The 19,172-nt window shown below is 43.5% G+C and overlaps 2 protein-coding genes and 1 long non-coding RNA gene across 5 annotated transcripts; 1 reads left to right on the forward strand and 2 right to left on the reverse strand.

Annotated features, from left to right (window-relative positions):
• Nucleotides 1-4,477: 4,477 nt before the first annotated feature.
• Nucleotides 4,478-5,711, reverse strand: LOC115205576 (uncharacterized). Its single transcript, XR_003880641.1, has 3 exons — nt 5,416-5,711; nt 4,764-5,149; nt 4,478-4,714 (listed from the first exon to the last, which is right to left on the reverse strand). It is a non-coding gene; the product is annotated as an uncharacterized LOC115205576 (long non-coding RNA).
• Nucleotides 5,712-6,859: 1,148 nt separating this feature from the next.
• Nucleotides 6,860-10,886, forward strand: LOC115205575 (protein RD3-like). The gene is made up of 3 exons (XM_029771712.1): nt 6,860-7,208; nt 7,536-7,840; nt 10,134-10,886. The coding sequence occupies exons 2-3, from the start codon at nt 7,536-7,538 to the stop codon at nt 10,492-10,494; spliced, it is 666 nt and encodes a 221-aa protein (XP_029627572.1). The 5' UTR covers nt 6,860-7,208; the 3' UTR covers nt 10,495-10,886.
• A 104-nt stretch (nt 10,887-10,990) lies between these two features.
• Nucleotides 10,991-15,921, reverse strand: LOC115205574 (syntaxin-5). 3 transcript variants are annotated; one of them, XM_029771709.1, is made up of 11 exons: nt 15,822-15,921; nt 15,054-15,287; nt 14,843-14,913; nt 14,143-14,198; nt 13,966-14,036; nt 13,613-13,729; nt 13,449-13,505; nt 13,121-13,205; nt 12,885-12,991; nt 12,688-12,809; nt 10,991-12,563 (listed from the first exon to the last, which is right to left on the reverse strand). In XM_029771709.1, exons 2-11 carry the CDS (start codon nt 15,114-15,116, stop codon nt 12,404-12,406), a joined length of 909 nt encoding a protein of 302 aa, XP_029627569.1. In that variant the 5' UTR covers nt 15,117-15,287; nt 15,822-15,921; the 3' UTR covers nt 10,991-12,403. The 3 variants fall into 3 exon arrangements, with proteins under 3 accessions (XP_029627569.1, XP_029627570.1, XP_029627571.1); XM_029771710.1 differs by having other exon boundaries at nt 15,054-15,282; nt 15,822-15,919; XM_029771711.1 differs by lacking the exon at nt 15,822-15,921 and adding an exon at nt 15,589-15,607.
• Nucleotides 15,922-19,172: the final 3,251 nt, after the last annotated feature.

The raw sequence follows: 19,172 nt of genomic DNA on the forward strand, positions 1-19,172 counted from the left end.
CATATTATTGCCCTATTAAGGGAAACAAATACAACCCATATTATTGCCCTACTAAGGGAAACAAATACAACCCATATTATTGCAGGGAAAGGGAAACAAATCCTCAGATTCTTGGAAATACTAGAGAGAGATGAGGCCAGACATCAGAATGTATCAAATATATGATGTTGGGACATACAGTATATGATAAACCAAGGTGTTGGAGTGGAGTCTGACATCAGAACGCATGACTGAACTGGCAATAAGTGATAACAAAGGTGACAAAGTGACACGTACTGTCTGTCTCTCTCCTGAGGTCCTCCACCATCCCACAACCCCCAGCATCCTGGCCTCGTCTGATGACATTGCTGGAGGGGAGAGGGGGAGATGGAGGAGGAGCGAGTCGTCCCCTGGTGGAAGGCTTTGGGTCGTCCCGTTCCCACGGAAACACAGCCGAGGGAGTGGAGGAGTCTGATTGGTGGGACGGACGCCGGTGGGGCGTGCCCTTGGCTTGTTGTTGTGGGAACATGGGCGTGGGCGAGACACCAGGGTCTGAGAACTTGAGCTGTTGCTGAAGGTGGGATGAAAAAAGAGGAATGAAAACGAGTGCAGCTACAACACTGGCTTATAGAACTGGGAACCCATATGGTAGGATGACAGAGAATACAGTGTGGTCAGAACATGTGTGGCTGGTTGTACTGAGAAGGCCTCAGTTTTAGGTATTGAACTCACTCTGACATGTAGTGCTTTATTGTCCCCCTCGCCTCTGTATCCCTGCCTTTCCTCCTGTCTCCTACCTACAGGAACATTCATAGTTCAGTTACTCAGCAACACTCAGACTCAGCTAAGAAAGAGCTCTCCTGAATGATGACCAAAGGGAGAGATGACTAGGTGTCTCATGGGAGAAAATAGAAGGAAGATAGCGAGAGAGAGCGAGGGAGAAAAAGGGTGGTGTAGGAGGAAATCAAGCGAGTGAGAAGAGTGTGCTGTACCATTGTGGTCCCGTGGTGATGTCATACTCCAGCATGGGGTGGAAAACAACATGGATTCTCCAGAGCTGCTAGTGTTCTGTAACTTCTCTAGATCCGCCTCCAACCTGGGAGAGAGAGAGAAGAGAAGAGAGGCAGAAGGAGAGAGAACATATGAAACTAAGAACAGTGTTTTTTCTGGATAAAATCTTTTCTGTTTTAAATCAATTTTGCCATGTGGCAGAGATAAAGATTTGCAGTTTTAAAGCAAATTTCCTGCAATTCTACACATCTTGCCATGGCTTATGCTATCTGAGTAACTCAAGCATAACAAAATCAATGGCCATGACAAAAATATTTCTGAATAAATAATTTTTACAATTTTGAATTCTCCCTGACTAGCTTTTATTTTGGTGATTGTTAGTTGTCAAAGATGATCTTATTTAAAAATGTATAGGTACATTATCTTTTCTACATACTTTATATCTGGTTTAAGTCTTAAGTTTACACTGAAAACTTTTTTCCGTCCCAATATATGTTTTTTTTTGTATCATAGGCCTACTGGTTGTAGGAATTTGGGATCTATCATCCCACAACTGTAGAAGAGTCTGTTTGGAATAGGCTCGTTCTTTCTCAACAAGCTGACCAAATGAATAGGTAGCCTAAACTTTGCTACTATAGTAGATTGACATAGGCTTGTGATTTTGCTGTTCATTACTCGTATTGTTGGCTGAGGAAAAATAAATGTGGACAGTTATTCTAACATGTTAAATGTGCACATCAGAATTCGGTAAGGACCGCACATCATTGCATCCTCAACTTGCATGTTCTGTTAATATGAATTACCATATTATAAACGTTATTTCTGTCATTCAGAGCACCGTGGGTGGAAGCCCTAATCAGGTTACTGGACCCAATGCATATGGGTCCAGTAAATTAAAATGTTGCATGTCAAATGTCCATAGCTACTCCTACTCACCTTTTGACCTCCTTTTCGAGAGTGTGTGTGAGGGTTCGTGCCGAGCCCAGCTGTCCCTCCAGTGAACACACCTGGGCCTGTTTCACTTGGAGATCCTGAGAGAGACGCTCCCGCACACAGACACCTGCCTGCACCTCCTCACGAGCCCCCTGTAACTCCCTCTGTACACACTGCAGCTCCCCGCGCACCTCCTCATACTGAAGAAGAGAGAGGAGAGAGCAGACGGGCAGACAGAGAAGAGGAGAGAGGAGAGGTAGAGGAGATGGGCAGACAGAGAGAGGAGGAGAAAGGAAAGGAGAGATAGAGAGGAGAGGAGAGGTAAAGGAGACGGGCAGACGGAGAGAGGAGGAGAAAGGAAAGGAGAGAGAGAGGAGAGAGAGAAGTAAATGAGATGGGCAGACAGAGAGGAGGAGAAAGGAAAGGAGAGAGAGAGGAGAGAGAGAAGTAAATGAGATGGGCAGACAGAGAGGAGGAGAAAGGAAAGGAGAGATAGAGAGGAGAGGTAAAGGAGACGGGCAGACGGAGAGAGGAGAAAGGAAAGGAGAGATAGAGAGGAGAGGTAAAGGAGACGGGCAGACGGAGAGAGGAGGAGAAAGGAAAGGAGAGATAGAGAGGAGAGGTAAAGGAGACGGGCAGACGGAGAGAGGAGGAGAAAGGAAGGAGAGATAGAGAGGAGAGGTAAAGGAGACGGGCAGACGGAGAGAGGAGGAGAAAGGAAAGGAGAGATAGAGAGGAGAGGTAAAGGAGACGGGCAGACGGAGAGAGGAGGAGAAAGGAAAGGAGAGATAGAGAGGAGAGGTAAAGGAGACGGGCAGACGGAGAGAGGAGAAGGAAAGGAGAGATAGAGAGGAGAGGTAAATGAGACGGGCAGACGGAGAGAGGAGGAGAAAGGAAAGGAGAGATAGAGAGGAGAGGTAAATGAGATGGGCAGACGGAGAGAGGAGGAGAAAGGAAAGGAGAGATAGAGAGGAGAGGTAAAGGAGACGGGCAGACGGAGAGAGGAGAAAGGAAAGGAGAGATAGAGAGGAGAGGTAAAGGAGACGGGCAGACGGAGAGAGGAGGAGAAAGGAAAGGAGAGATAGAGAGGAGAGGTAAATGAGATGGGCAGACGGAGAGGGTAGATATCAGCTCAATAATGTCAGGAAACAACAATTTAAAGAATACCAGGAAAAACACCATTTACTTCCTGACATAGTAGTAGTACACACTAGTCTGGGTGCCAGTCTGTTTTTGCTTTAACCAACTTGGCATGACAACAACATAACAATTGGCTAAAAGCAACAACAGACAGGTGTTTAGGCTACTAACAACAAACATGACTAAAGCAAATGAGTTCACAGCGTAAGGACAGCATGAGAGGAAAAGCATGTTAAAAGAGTATTAAACCAGCTGAGCAAAGTGCTGCATTGTTATTGTTGTTTTACAGCTCGATATCCTATCTCTACAGTAATCATCACCTAACTCAGGTGACAACTTTGTCTACCTGAACTGAACACAATACGTTATCTTAACATAGGCCTCGTACCTTGACAGTCTGTTTGTTGAGGGAGGTCTGTGTGCTGTCCAGCTGCAGCTGTTTCTGCTGTCTCTCTCTGTTCAGCCTCTCCTGCTGGACCTGCAGCTCCTTGAGCTTCTGCAGGGCCCGGCCAGGCAGGCCCACCGTCCAGTCCTCCTCTGCCCAGCTCATCCCCTCCCGATCAGTGTAGATCGCTCAGACACCAGGGTTGGTACACTGGAGAACCAGCCTGGTAAGATCAACACGCCCCAGGAAGTTAAGGCTGGAATACAAAGAGACAGTGATGTTGAATAAAGTTGAAGAAAAATAGGAAGAAGAAGAAACATCTGAACATGCTTCAATCTATCTTGCAGCTTGCCTTAGCTGTGTAACCAAGCTTGTCAGTTTCCACCTGCACATTAACACAACACAGACAGCCTTCTTCAGGGACAAGCCACTTTTCAGGAGGCACGCTGGATTCAAATCCAACTTAAATCAGTGTTTAGTCTTATGTTTATTCTTCTACACAACACTGTGTGCATGTTTTCACTTTTGGAGGAGCCTAAGGTTGAGACAACTCCTCTGGCTTATAGCCATGACAATAACACAAGCACTGAGGTACACAGGGACGGTTTGAGCCGAGGGCAGAGGAGAGGAATGAAGAAAATCATGATTGAGGATCATGATCTAACCCAGAGTTTTCCAAACTCAGTCCTGGGGACCCCAGGGGGTGAACGTTTTGTTTGTTGCCTTAGCACTACACAGCTGATTCAACTAATCATCAAGCTTTGATCATTTCAATCAGCTGTGTAGTCTTAGGGCAAAAACCAAAATGTGCAGAGTTTGGGAAACGCTGATCTAAGCGAACCCATCACGGCTCAATCAAGTCCCTCCGTGCAAAGGAGTGTAGCAATGCACCATGCCATCATGCTGTAACTGCACCTCAGGCTACAAATCGATAGGTAAACAACATCCCAAATGGCACCCTATTCCCTATATAGTGCAATACTTTTGACCAGGGAAACAAAGTAGTGCACTATAATAGGGTGCCATTTGAGGGACAGCCAGTGAGAGAGCACAATGAATTTCCTGCTTGTCATTACCCAATGGTTATGTCAATGTTTGCATAGAGTTTGTCTGTAAAGATTGAGTAAATTAAACGCCACGTAAATAAAAGATGCTGGGTTGAACTGACCTGACAGCAGGTCAGAGAGTAGAATGGTATAATTCTACACAATGACGACCTGACAGCAGGTCAGAGAGTAGAATGGTATAATTCTACACAATGACGACCTGACAGCAGGTCAGAGAGTAGAATGGTATAATTCTACACAATGACGACATGACAGTCACCTGCACTGACAGTGTTGAGAATGGCAATGTATGGCTGGCATTGTAAAACTATTGTTTCAGTCTATCGCTAGTGTGACTACAATCACATTGTGGTTAGAATGAAAGGTATGCCAAGTAACATGCTGCTTTTAAACCTTTCTTCATGCTAGGTAGAGGCCATAGTGCAATTCACAGCTCAAAGTTCAAAACTGTTTACAGTATTTAGCTACAACTGTTCATAGCAACAAAGTTCCTTGGAAATACTGCTTGACAATAAATAATAACGTGTTTAGGAGACAACGTCGCTCAGACGAACAAGACAGGAAAATATTTAGAATCGGTCTCTAGCCAGGATTGTCACGCTTGTCTTCAACCACCACATGGATGAAATCAGGACTGTGGAGTAAAACAATATTGTTGTGTTAGATTCACTAAAACACACCATGCAACACTCAATGGCATTGTTATGAATATTCAAATTGTAACGTTAGCTATTATAAACGTATCTTTACTTTAGCTAGATATGTAATGACAGTAGAAAGAAAGTAAAAGGACGTTAGCCACCTAGACAGTATTGACAATTCTACACTGGATTATTTTGCCAGCCAGCTAGTTAAAATTAGCCAATCCAGACTAACCATTAGACAGGTAGGATGAGTTACCATTTATGTCCAGATCCAGTTTATACTGATGTAAAATCCAAACGCTCCAACGCGACAACTTCAGATCCACTCAGATTTGTTCATTAACAGGTGGCAGAATATAGTTTTAATGGAAGTATTTCTGCAGCAACGTGACTGGTGATGGCTTCAAAATCTACTAACGTTTCAACTCAACAACTGCATGCTAAAAAAGAAGGCGAGTCTCGTGCAGCCCAAAGCAACAGAAAACGATTTGACCGGAGGCGGCGGTCGGCGGCGGTCAGTGACGTGTGGTCAGAACAGAGGAGGAAATGAAGACCTCTTTGACGACACCTAGCGATGAAAGATTCTACTGTATGATGAAACTATAAATAGAGAGAAAGCTTTTCAAGAGGGGGTCTTAAGCTTTTCTCTAGTCCTCGACCACAAGTTATTCTATTATCAATCATTTCAGACATTATAATCATTGCAGAAATATAAAGAGAACCTTCATTATCTCTGGATACAAATTCTGTCCATGTTATGTCCATATTGTAATATTAAGCCCACTGACTAGTTTGTGAAATGGATACATATTGATAAATTGCCAAGGTCAAGGACAACACATTTTTGAACATTTGATATGAAAACACAAGCATCTGAAAGAAATGTTCAGACTATAACGATCATGTTCCAATTACATAACATGAGTGTGTCATCCAGTATATGCCATCTGAGTGACGCTCCCCCTACCCCCATCCATCCACCCATCCAACTGTCTCTCTCATTAGTAGGCTACAGCAATCTCATCCACCAGCCGTCTCTCTCTCTCTCTCTAGCTCTCTCTCTCTCTCTCTCTCTCTCTCTCTCTCTCTCTCTCTCTCTTAATATATATATATATGTGGGGACGTGGTTACTTCTCTAACCCCCTTGGTTTCCACACCACTCAGCATTGAGGCGGCTTTACCTCATGCGCAGACCTAATCTCAGATTACGCTCAAATCCAGACGATGATACCTGGAACTGCATGGGAGTTATTAGGATGAGTTATTAGGACGAGTTATTAGGACGATGATCATGTTCTAAATATAATAGTTTTTGATGTTACTATTTTGTCACTAATGAGGTAGTTTTCCTATATGTGCCTAGGTCTTCCAGGAAGAGTGGAAATACCTTGCCAATGTCACACTCACACTCACTCACTATTGGTCTAGGGGTTCTATACATATTTATCTGAGGTTTATCATTTCAACTTCATCAAATGCAAATATCATTGACAAAACCCACACCATTCCTTTACCAACCAGCATCCAAGTAGAGCCATTAATCAGGATTCCTCGCTGAAGATATTGCTTGTGTTTTACTGTATATTTAAGGTCCGGTGTCTCTGTTTTGATTCACAGATGACATAACAAACCTGCTGTGACCCCCTGCTGCTCTAGTTGGCTGACTGGATATGTCAGACTGACACATGTCTAGCAACACCTCCATGTGTGCTTATGAGGTTAGTCCTGTTGTGAGGTAAAATACCTGTCAATCACTCTGTATATTAATACAGGATTACATTCATTGTCAATCCTGAACAAACACATATGCCTATTTGCCACGGACCTTCGAGGTAGCAAGGTGGTCAGTTAGTAGTGTGTAGGAGTGTGAAAGAGTTTAGATTTCTAGATTTTCTTTTTAACAATTAATTTTTTCCAGCTACATACCAAAGACAACAGAAACATATTTTTTATACTGTGAAATTATGTCATTGTCTGCTTATTGATAAGAAGAGGATTTGTAACAAACAAAGAGACTACTCAATAATTGACTCATAGAATTTTGTAAAGGTAAGCTATCAAACTTTTGTTTGACTACAGGTAAATGTACTTTTACAATGTGTCTTGAAAAGGGCAGGACATCTTAAGACAGAAATACATTGTTGCAGTGATTCTAATTACCTGTAGTTGCAGTTCTCTCAATCAAGTCTCATATCCCCAGGTATGTTTCTCTACCTAATGAAGCACTTATCTGATTAAGATTTAAGAACAAATTTAAACAATTAAGATGCATAAAACATTTACTTTATGCATTTTTTCTATCAATATCCTGTATAGTATAGCATGGATTTGCAGCATGAAAACAGTTTCAAGAACTTGTATTGGTCCCATCCCTAGATGTTCCCCTGGTCAGCAGTGTTTTCTCTGGAGCCGAAGGTGCCTGGACAGCGTACGGCAGAAGAACTAGTCACCAATACTCTGATGCTGGAGCTGGGCGCCATGGTGAAGCGCACCGAGCGTATCCGCCTGGAGAGGGTGACACAAGAGGGCCGGCGCCGACGCAGCTCCTCCTCTGCTGACTACAGATGGCTGGCCACTGCCCCCACCCACCAACCCTACGAGCTGACCCCCCAAGACCTGATAGAACTGCAGGACCTGTGTGCCAGGGTGCCACCATCTCAGTGTGGCCCTGTCATTGTCAGGTGGGACTTTGTACCTTATTAGTGTCAGAGAGGTGTATGTACACTACACATCAAATCTAATTTTGTTTGTCGCATGCGCCAAATACAACAGGTGTATTACAGTGAAACGCTTACTTACAAGCCCTAAACCAACAACGCAGTTTTAAGAAAAATAAGTGTTAATAAGAAAGTATTTAAAATAAACTGAAGTAAAAAAGAAAGAAAGAAAAGAAAGAAAATTAAAGAAGAAAAATAGAAAATAGCAAATAATTAAGGAGCAACAATAAAATAACAGTAGCGAGACTATATACAGGTGGTACCGGTACAGAGTCAATGTGCGGGGCCATCGGTTAGTCGAGGTAATTGAGGTAATATGTACATGTAGGTAGAGTTAAAGTGACTATGCATCGATAATAGAGAGTAGCAGCAGCGTATAAATGAGGGTGGGGGGGTTCAATGCAAATAGTCCGGGTAGCCATTTGATTAGCTGTTCAGGATTCTTATGGCTTGGGGGTAGAAGCTGTTTAGAAGCCTTTTGGACCTAGACTTGGTGCTCCGGTACCGCTTGCCGTGTGGTACCAGAGAGAACAGTCTATGACTAGGGTGGCTGGAGTCTTTGACAATTTTTAGAGCCTTCCTCTGACACCGCCTGGTATAGAGGTCCTGGATGGCAGGAAGCTTGGCCCCAGTGATGTACAGGGCCGTACACACTACCCTATGTAGTGCCTTGCGGTCGGAGGCCAAGCAGTTGCCATACCAGGTGGTGACGCAACCAGTCTGGATGTTCTCGATGGTGCATCTGTAGAAATTTTTGAGGATCTGAGGACCAATGCCAAATCTTTTCAGTCTTCTGAGAGGGAATAGGCGTTGTCGTGCCCTCTTCACGACTGTCTTGGTGTGTTAGTTTGTTAGTTTGTTGGTGATGTGGACACCAAGAAACTTGAAGCTCTCAACCTGCTCCACTACAGCCCCGTCGATGAGAATGGGGACGTGCTCGGTCCTCCTTTTCCTGTATTCCACAATCATCTACTTTGTCTTGATCACATTGAAGGAGAGGTTGTTTCTGACCTCCTCCCTATAGGCTGTCTCATCGTTGTCGGTGATCAGGCCTACCACTGTTGTGTTGTCGGCAAACTTAATGATGGTGTTGGAGTCGTGCTTGGCCATGCAGTCATGGGTGAACAGGGAGTACAGGAGGGGACTGAGCACGCACCCCTGAGGGGCCTCCGTGTTGAGGATCAGTGTGGCAGATGCATTGTTACCTACCCTTACCACCTGGGGGCGGCCCGTCAGGAAGTCCAGGATCCAGTTGCAGAGGGAGGTGTTTAGTCCCAGGGTCATTAGGTTAGTGATGAGCTTTGAGGGCACTATGGTGTTGAACACTGAGCTGTAGTCAATGAATAGCATTCTCACATAGGTGTTCTTTTTGTCCAGGTGGGAAAGGGCAGTGTGGAGTGCAATAGAGATTGCGTCATCTGTGGATCTGTTGGGGCAGTATGCAAATTGGAGTGGGTCTAGGGTTTCTGGGATAATGGTGTTGATGTGAGCCATGACCAGCCTTTCAAAGCACTTCATGGCTACAGACGTGAGTGCTACTGGTCGGTAGTCATTTAGGCAGGTTACCTTGGTATTCTTGGGCACAGGGACTATGGTGGTCTGCTTGAAACATGTTGGTATTACAGACTCAGTCAGGAACAGGTTGAAAATGTCAGTGAAGACACTTACCAGTTGGTCAGCGCATGCTCAGAGTACACGTCCTGGTAATCCGTCTGGCCCTGCAGCCTTGTGAATGTTGACCTCTTTAAAGGTCTTACTCACATCGGCTGAGGAGAGCGTGATCACACAGTTGTCCCTAAAAGCTGATGCTCTCATGCATGCTTCAGTGTTGCTTGCCTCAAAGCGAGTATAGAAGTTATTTAGCTCACTTGGTAGGCTTGTATCACTGGGCAGCTCATGGCTATGTTTCCCTTTGTAGTTCGTAATTGTTTGCAAGCCCTGCCACATCCGACGAGCATCGGAGCCGGTGTAATACGATTCAATCTTAGTCCTGTAGACGCTTTGCCTGTTTGATGATTCATCGGAGGGCATAGCGGGATCAATGCCATACTTCTCAATGCCATGGGAAGAATCCCGGAACATATTCCAGTCTGTGCTAGAAAAACAGTCCTGTAGTTTAGCATCTGCGTCATCTGTCCACTTATCCTGAATGTCTCAGGTAGATAATGGAGATGGATTAATGATCATTCAACAGGTCCACCTTTATCTTTCTATCAACATCAAACAAACTCCTTTTTTACCTTTGTCCTCTCCCCAGGTTCAGGAATCTGGTGACAAAGACCGAGCCGGAAGTTTCCGAGGTGGCTCGTCTGTTCCGCACGGTTTTACGTGACTGTGTGGAGGGAGAAGAGGAGAACGAGGAGATGAGGATGAGGTCAGCCGGCTGGGACAAACAACGCAGCAAGAGCCTCTCCTTTGTAACCTTCCGCTCCAAGTTCCGCCCCGCACCCTTCAGGGGCGGGGGCCTGGGCGGGTCGCGCGGCAACCTGCAGGAGGAGTCAAGCTGGTACGAGGAAGAGGAGCAGGAGGGAGCAGCGAATGTGGCGAGAGCAGCCAGGAAGGGGAGGAGCATGAGCATGCCTGATATCACCCCCATCGAACAGAGTGCACTTGGCTGAGAGGGAGGGACAACTGCTGATGTAAAAAGGGCTTTATAGAATACATCTGATTGATTGAGGAAGGGAGGAATGGGACAAAGAAAGGAATGTCGAGAAAAGAGAAGGTCAAATATGTCTCAAGACGAGACATGCAACTTGGACAGCTCACACCTCAGCAGATTTCCACTGACTCTTTAGACAAAAAGATGCAGCTATATCAAACATATACTAGAGTAGAAATGCAAGCGTAGCCAGCAGATGTATGCCATAATATTTCTAACATTGTTTTTGTGAATTACATTTTCTGAATGTGTTAACACTTGAAATGCATGCAAAATTGTCTAGATTTTGAATGCATAAAATAAAACCTTATTTTTCAACAGATCCTTAAAAATGAGTTTGTGTGTGGATTCAATTACTACTGTTCCAGTCCTTTGGTTGTGATGGTTACTCTATAACAGTTAATTCTATTAACCTTCTATAATACTCTTACCCAGTAAAGAATTAGAGTCCTTTGTACTTCCCCATAGTTATTTTTTAATATGCACTTATTTCCAATACATTAGCACTTTATACACTGTAGAAGTCAAGGCATTTGGCAAAAAAAGGGAAGAAATGAGTGTTTTCTTATTAAGAAAGTTCTGGTCGTTAAATAATAGCCTGTACATAAACGTCTGTCCTCCGAGACGTCTGTCCTCAGAGATAGAGAGGAAATGAAGAGGACAGTCTGCAATAAAACAGGAAGGTCCAAACTGACCAGTTGCAGAGCATTTTGGTAGAGAAAGTCACTTCACTAGTGTACATTCAGCCCTTCATACCTAGTCATAACCATCAGCATGTCACCTGTTTATAACAGCTGTTATAAGCTGTTAATAAGGGTTTCTCTCAAATGACATAGGATGAGTCTCAAATGGCACCCTATTCCCTATTTAGTGCACTACTTTTGTCCAGGACCCATAAAGCTCTGATCAAAGTAGTGCACTGTATAGGAAGTGGCATTTGGGACACACAACAGGTAACAGTATTCAAACTGACCCCAGCTGACTGTTAAATCTGCAATAACAGTGTTATGTAATTTGTTATAAACTGTTCGGGTCTGACTCGTCACATTGTGTTTATGATTGGATCTATGAAGGGAATGTCCTCTTCAGTTTAAACCACCTTTAACCCTCCTGTACTTCATAAAACAACAGCTCGTACAACAGGTGTCTTGTCACATTTCTTTGAAATTGAAAGTACCCATTTGGCAAATAAGGAAGCTTGAAAGCTCGAAAGTCCCCCAACAAAAAAACAAAAACATTCACTCATGCGTGGTGTGAATGATAGAGCGAGAAGTGCTTAAAGTCCCTCTCTTTAATAAGAGGATAATAATGAGGAACAAAAACTACAATACATAATTACAATATGAGAAAGAAAACTCCAGTATTTTGTGTGCTCACAGACAGGAATTTAATGAGTAAGCCCTTCCTGTCTTACCACCAATCAACACTACGAGGCATAAAATAAAATTAACCAAAAACCAAAACCAGTTTGCAGAATCAAACCATTAAATAGCAATTTTTGATTAAATGTTTTATGATGATGATTTAGTCTCTAAAGTAACAAAGAACAGAATGACAAGAATTCTGGTCATACTATAAAGTGTTTCGATACCATATCCTTTTCATTAATCTCTGTGGGGGGGAGAACTACTATAATTTGTTGGTCTGCTGGACCTCAAGTCCCAAACCGTCCAATAACACTCCATTCCCACTGCTCCGTTGCTGTGGCAACCCCTCATCTCAGTCCAAGCTTTCCCATTGTCTTATTTCAGACAGCATGACCCCGCCTGAGCTATTGGTCGACTAGTGTTTTATAGGAGTGACACAACCTATCAGACTTCCCACCCCCTTCTTCATGATTCCCTTCTTTCTCTGTCGTTTCTCCCTGCTCAGGCGAGGAAGACCACAAAGACGATGAAGAAGACGATGAGGACGAGGAAAATCTTGACCATAAGCCAGCGGTTGGAGGACACAGACTGGAAGTACTTTAGGATCTCTGTGTGAGCCATGTCCACGTTGAGCTGAGTGTCCTCCACGTTAGCATCAATCCTACAGGGGAGGACAGGAACATACACATAGGGCTTTAGAGAAAGATCTGGCAGTGCTCAAGCATCTCAAAGTTCCTCCTCTGTTCTTCCTTCCCTCCTCCCCCACATCTCTCTCCCTCCCTCACCTCTGTACTGTCTCCTCCTGCTCCTTCACCATATGAGCCAGCTGCTGGAAGATGGAACCCAGCTCTACGATGGTGCTCTCAATGTTCTGCATGGTGTCTGCACGGCTCTGGATGTACGAGTCCTACACCACAGAGAAACAACATTATAGTAACACTGACAGACACACACAATACAGGTGATAATAAAGTGTTTGTACCTGCTCATCAATGAGCTGGAGCTGTAGAGGGTTAGACTGGTTGTCCATGTCGATGGCCACCTCACCCCCCGTACTCCTGGACTCATCCTGCATCAACAATGAACTCTCTGGCAGAGGAGATGGTCAGTTGATAGAAAATAAAAGTTCTGTGATTGAAATTCCAAGAGACATTTGTGAAGTTATCTGGTTTAGGAATGAGAGGCTGAAGGTGAGATAAACATGGTGTTGTATCTTACTGAAGTTGTTGGCGAGGAGAGGAGAAGAGGAGGAGACAGGAGGCTGAGAGAACTGTTCTCTCCTGCACTTCTGCTGCTTCAGGTTCTAGAGACAGAGAGGGACAGAGAGCGTAATGTTTACTGTACATTTTTGTTTATTATCTACTTCACTTGCTTTGGCAATGTTAACATATGTTTCCCATGCCAATAAAGCCCTTCAATTAAATTGAAAGAGAACGAAAGAGAATGAGAGAGAGAACGATAACGATAAATGCAACCTAGCATTATTAGAATTCTTGAGGTTCAGTGGCAGAAAGTTCCAGGGGCTGGAAGTTCCAGTGAATCTTACCTCTGTTCTTACTTCTAGAACCGACTTGAAGTCATTGGACATAGATGCCAGTTTGGACTGCAACAAAACAAAAACCTGGTTGTTGATTATTAAAGCCTCAGGTTTCATATGGCTACCTCATCCACATCAGTTCCATAATGCAGTAAAGGCACTGGCAGTCAGACCTGCAGGGAGACAACGATGGTGTTGGAATGGGTCTGGATGTGTCTGCCGCTGGGAGCTCCATGTGAACGAATCAGATCCTGCAGCTGGGCTATCTGCTTGTTCAGGCTGTTAATATCCTGAGGGGGGAATAGGGGGAGACATACAGAAGAGAGTCAAACAGGGCACAGCAGGGTTACACATAAACTGCACCCACTAAAACAGACAAGTTTGCCTCTTGACTAGAGATTCCACCTGACTGACTGGTCATCATGTTTGCCATTTATAGTTAATGACGAGAAACAGCCGACTGATTTTATGGTATCTGTGTCAATGCAAATAAATAAATAATAATAAATTAAAAATTAAATCGCACCTGCTTGATGATGTAGGTTAACTCCTCAATCTCCACTGCCTTGTCATCAAATAGAGATTTTCTTTTAGCCACTGAAAAAGCTCAAAACAGTCATATATCCAGAACTTTGAAAAAACAAGTTACTCAAAATTGTTATTCATGAGAAATGTTAAAACATAAATATTGCCATATACTTACATATAGTGAGTTTCTCTAGTTTAGCAAATGTATTACTCAAGTCTTTTCCTATTCTCCTGGAGGGATTCAAAGCAACAGGAGATTGGCATCAGTCATAGGCCAAAACATGAAAACAGTGAAAGGAATCTGCTAACGCATGTACATTGCTGCATGAAGGTGCAGGTACTTTACCCTGCACCTTAGAGACTTCTTCCCCATGTACATAGTTATGGAACACATACTGTTTTACCCACTTCATATGTACATACTGTATTCCAGTCAAGGCTCATCCTATATAACTACTGCAGTGCACACTTTTTCTATTCATAAATATATATTTATATTCCAGAATCTGATCTTGCGCATTCTGATATTTCTTATTTTTGAGATTTGTGTGTTTTGTATTGTTAGGTATTACTGCACTGTTGGAGCTAGAAACATAAGCATTTCACTGGACCTGCCATAACATCTGCTAAATATGTGTATGCAACCAATACAATTTGATTTGTAAGGTAAGATGATAACAGAAAATAACAGCCTGCAAAGAGTTCACACTGAGCTACAATGTAATCAGAACACCATGGAGAAACTAACAGCCACAACTGGCCATTTACTAAACTTCAAATCAGACAAGTGTCAGCGACACCTCTGAGAAAATGGGTTGTGTACTGTAAATGAGTTGGCTGGCTCTTTGGGTGAGATTGGTGGCAGTTCCACTCACTTGGCCATGAGGGTGAAGTCACTGCGTTGCTTGAGAGCACTGAGGGCCGGCTTGGTGGGCTGAACACCATTCTGCAGAATGAGAGAAAAGCATGAAAATAGTGATCATTGTTCCACATTACATGAGGGAAAATGCATAAGAAACTATCTCCAGGCCTTGATCATTTGGCTACTTCAACATCACTGCCCTTGGGTCTCCCATACCTACATACCTGTCTGGTCTGTAGGGATTTGCAAGCGGACTGAAACTCATTGGTGCGATCCCTGCACGTCATCCTGGCGTAGGTATATCACCAGGAAGGGTCTGAACGATCTTGGTAGACGGTCCGTACTCCGTGGAAACCGTACTCCGTCGCTACACCTCCTGACGTCAACTCCAAACAGCGAGGCGTCGATCCGTGTCCATTGATGTTCACATATACATTCTCAATGTACACACATCTGTACTGATAGGAAGAACAGAAACAAATTAATTCAAGTAAAGTGACATTTTGCTAGGTGGTCACCGGTGCCCCGCGCTGCCTAAATAACTTAATTATCTAGCTAGATATTTACCAATACAGCGCCTCGGTTTCACCAACAAATCTGAGCTTGGCCAGTTTATTTAGCAATCCAGCTTGCCCCCCACATAATAGCTAGCTAGTAGCAAGTTAGCTAACGTTAGCATAGCCAACATTACAACTGAAACAGAAACAAATGTTACCAGACACTAGCATGACAGAGATACAATATCAAATTATTGCTAACCTTATCTAGAAAAAAACTGTTGTCATTTACATGTTCTTAGGCATTGAGCTATTTCGTTACTCCAAGCTAACGTTATTTAAAGAGTCGACTCCATCACAGCTGATGATGTTTTGCTAACCCTAGCGACGTGGCTTGAATGTTTTGTTTGAAGAACGAGAACTTTCTCTCATAACCACTCAAATCAAACGTATATATCTAGTTTTACTCAATAAACGTTATAAAATTCAACTTACTATTAGCGAACTTCCACAAGACTTCACAGCTATTTGGATGTTTTTAGCAAGCCGAGTCTGATGGAATGAAAGTTTGAATCCGGGTCATTTCCGGAAGCTGACGTCATTGCCACGTCCACCACTGCTTGAGCCACAGCCAAAATACACCACCAGATGTCGCCATATGTTATGTTTTGTAAACAGATATGTCAACTAATGCAGTATTCAAGCCAACTTGCTGTTTGTTATTGTTTCTTCTAGGTTTAAAGGCGGTTGACATACAATACATGTTGCGTTACTGCCACCGACTAGACTGGGGTATAAATCCCTTATACTTGGCTTGGAAAAGGAAAACAATTTAATAATAAACAAATACCTTACCATCTAACCCACCCAATTCCACTACTTAAACCTATCTACTCCTACCTCAGGCCAAGGGCCTGGAAGGACAGGAAACCACAACTCTACACCCTGTAACTCTTCTGATGTCAAATCTCATACACCCAAATACTTTTCTGCAGCTGCCTCTACAACCTTTATTTTCAACGACTTACATTTCATCCATGCGGTACAGTTGATAACCATTGCTATGAATGCTAAAAAGCCAATCTTACTGATGCAGCAGGTAGCCTAGTGTTTAGAGCGTTGGGCCAGTAATGAATGGTTGCTGGATCAAATCCCCGAGCTGACAAGGTCAAAATCTGTTGTTCTGCTCCTGAACAAGGCAGTTAAAACTTCTTCAGGATCAGTGGATCCCCCACGGGACGGTTGAACTAACGCAGGCAAATGCGATTAGCATGATGTTGTAAGTGTAACAGTATAGCTTCCGTCCCTTTCCTCGCCCCTACCTGGGCTCGAACCAGGGACCCTCTGCACACATCAACAACTGCCTCCCACGAAGCATCATTACCCATCGCTCCACAAAAGCCATGGCCCTTGCAGAGCAAGGGGAACAACTACTTCTAGGTCTCAGAGCGAGTGACATCACCGATTGAAATGCTATTAGCGTGCACCCCGCTAACTAGCTAGCCATTTCATATCGGTTACATAAGTGTAACCGATGTGAAATGGCTAGTTAGTTAGCGGTGGTGCGCGCTAATAGCGTTTCAATCGGTGACGTCACTCGCTCTGAGACTTGAAGTAGGGTTTCCCCTTGCGTTGCAAGGGCCGCGGCTTTTGTGGCGCGATGGGTAACGATGCTTCGTGGGGTGTCAGTTGTTGATGTGTGCAAGGGTCCCTGGTAGGAGCCCGGGTTGGGGCGAAGAGAGGGACGGAACCTACACTGTTACATAAGTAATAATACAATTTCCCAGGACATAGACATATCTGATATTGGCAGAAAGCTTAACTTCTTGTTAATCTAACTGCACAGTCCAATTTACAGTAGCTATTACAGTGAAAGAATAGCATGCTATTGTTTGAGGAGTGTGCACAGTTATGAACTTGAAAAATTATTAATAAACTAAATTAGGCACATTTGGGCAGTCTTGATACAACATTTTGAACAGAAATGCAATGGTTCATTGAATCAGTCTAAAACGTTGCACATACACTGCTGCCATCTAGTGGCCAAAATCTAAATTTGCGCCTGGGCTGGAAGAATACATCATGGCCTCTCTCTTGCATTTCAAAGATGTTACAAAAAAAATACAAAAAAACAATTGTTTTTTTCTTTGCATTTTCTATTACCAGATCTAATGTATTATATTCTCCTTCTCCTACATTAATTTCACATTTCCACAAACTTCAAAGTGTTTCCTTTCAAATGGTATCAAGAATATGTATATCCTTGCTTCAATGCCTGAGCTACAGGCAGTTAGATTTGGGTATGTCATTTTAGGTGGAAATTGAAGGGGCATATCCTCCCCGGTAGTCCCCCATTGTAAATAATAATTTGTTCTTAACTAACTTGCCTAATTAAATAAAAGGTTCAATTTTTTTTTTTTTGTTGTTAAATACATCACTCATTGCCCTATCCCTCTACTGGCATAGATCTACTACTCACACAAATCCTCTCAGGATCCCTGCCCTTTGACCCATCTTCCTCTACTTACTTCACTGCATCAGCATACGACACCCTCTGTACTAACCCTGGTAACCTCAACCTGCTTCTCTTGGACCAGACCCTTCTAATTGTTAATTGATCCCCAGCGCCAATTAACAGATAACACATACAATTAACACATACAGCTTCTCTCCCCAATACAACACATTCCTTTGTCTCATGCCCTTCTGCACACTTCTCACACCTAGGAACCTCCCTCCTACACACTGCTGCCACATGCCCAGAAGCTTGACACTTGAAACAACGTAGTGGATTCGGTACAAAAGCTCATAGAGGATAACTGAAATATCCTTACATCACTTTGTGGGGCAAAGACTCAACGTCAAAACTCAAAATAACCGACAATGACTCTCCTGTTTCACCACTCACGCCACCCTGTCTGCGTCACGCCACCCTGTCTGCGTCTCGCCACCCTGTCTGCGTCGCACCAAACGACGAGCATCACAAACACCAGGAATCTTCCCATTCAGTTGGTCCACTTTCACATTTACAGCTACCCCAGAAATCATACCCTTCACTCGGCGCCTTTTGAGAACAAAGCAAGTCAAAGCTCTTGTCCCCATTTGTGTGGCGCAGAGCGCCTGCTCCCTCTGACCAGTAGAAACACAAACAATTACCACAAGACCTCCTCGGGTTACCTTCACCAATTCCACAGCACCCAACTCCATTTTCACCCACCCTGTAACCACATACAGTGCATTTGGAAAGTATTCAGACTCCTTGACTTCTTCCACATTTTGTTACGTTACAGCCTTGTTCTAAAATTGATTAAATTATTTATTTTTCCTAACCAATCTACACACAATAACACATGGACAAAGCAATAACAGGTTTTTAGATTTTTTTGCAAATGTATTAAATATTAAAAACAGAAATACCTTATTTACATTAGTATTCAGACATTTGCTATGAGACTCGAAATTGAGCTCAGGTGCATCCTGTTTCCATTGATCATCCTTGAGATATTTCTACAACTTGGAGTCAGCCTGTGGTAAATTCAATTGATTGGACATGATTTGGAAAGGCACACACCTGTCTATATAAAGGTCCCACAGTTGACAGTGCATGTCAGTGCAAAAACCAAGCCATGAGGTCAAAGGAATTGTCCGTAGAGCTCCGAGACAGGATTGTGTTGAGGCACAGAACTGGGGAAGGGTACCAAAAACTGTCTGCAGCATTGAAGGTCCCCAAGAACACAGTGGCCTCCATCATTCTTAAATGGAAGAAGTTTGGAACCACCAAGACAATTCCTAGAGCTGACCACCCGGCCAAACTGAGCAATCAGTTGGAGAAGGGCCTTGGTCAAG

Source organism: Salmo trutta, chromosome 13, assembly GCF_901001165.1.
Source record: "Salmo trutta chromosome 13, fSalTru1.1, whole genome shotgun sequence".
Lineage (NCBI taxonomy): Eukaryota > Metazoa > Chordata > Actinopteri > Salmoniformes > Salmonidae > Salmo > Salmo trutta.

Coding starts and splice junctions, on each gene's coding strand:
- LOC115205575 (XM_029771712.1), top strand. CDS start 7,536: ATGTTCCCCTGGTCAGCAGTGTTTTCTCTGGAGCCGAAGGTGCCTGGA. Junction 7,841..10,133: donor TGTGGCCCTGTCATTGTCAG/GTGGGACTTTGT, acceptor TCCTCTCCCCAG/GTTCAGGAATCTGGTGACAA.
- LOC115205574 (XM_029771709.1), bottom strand. CDS start 15,116: ATGACGTGCAGGGATCGCACCAATGAGTTTCAGTCCGCTTGCAAATCC. Junction 13,730..13,965: donor TAACCTACATCATCAAGCAG/GTGCGATTTAAT, acceptor TTCCCCCCTCAG/GATATTAACAGCCTGAACAA. Junction 12,564..12,687: donor CAGGAGGAGACAGTACAGAG/GTGAGGGAGGGA, acceptor CCTCCCCTGTAG/GATTGATGCTAACGTGGAGG.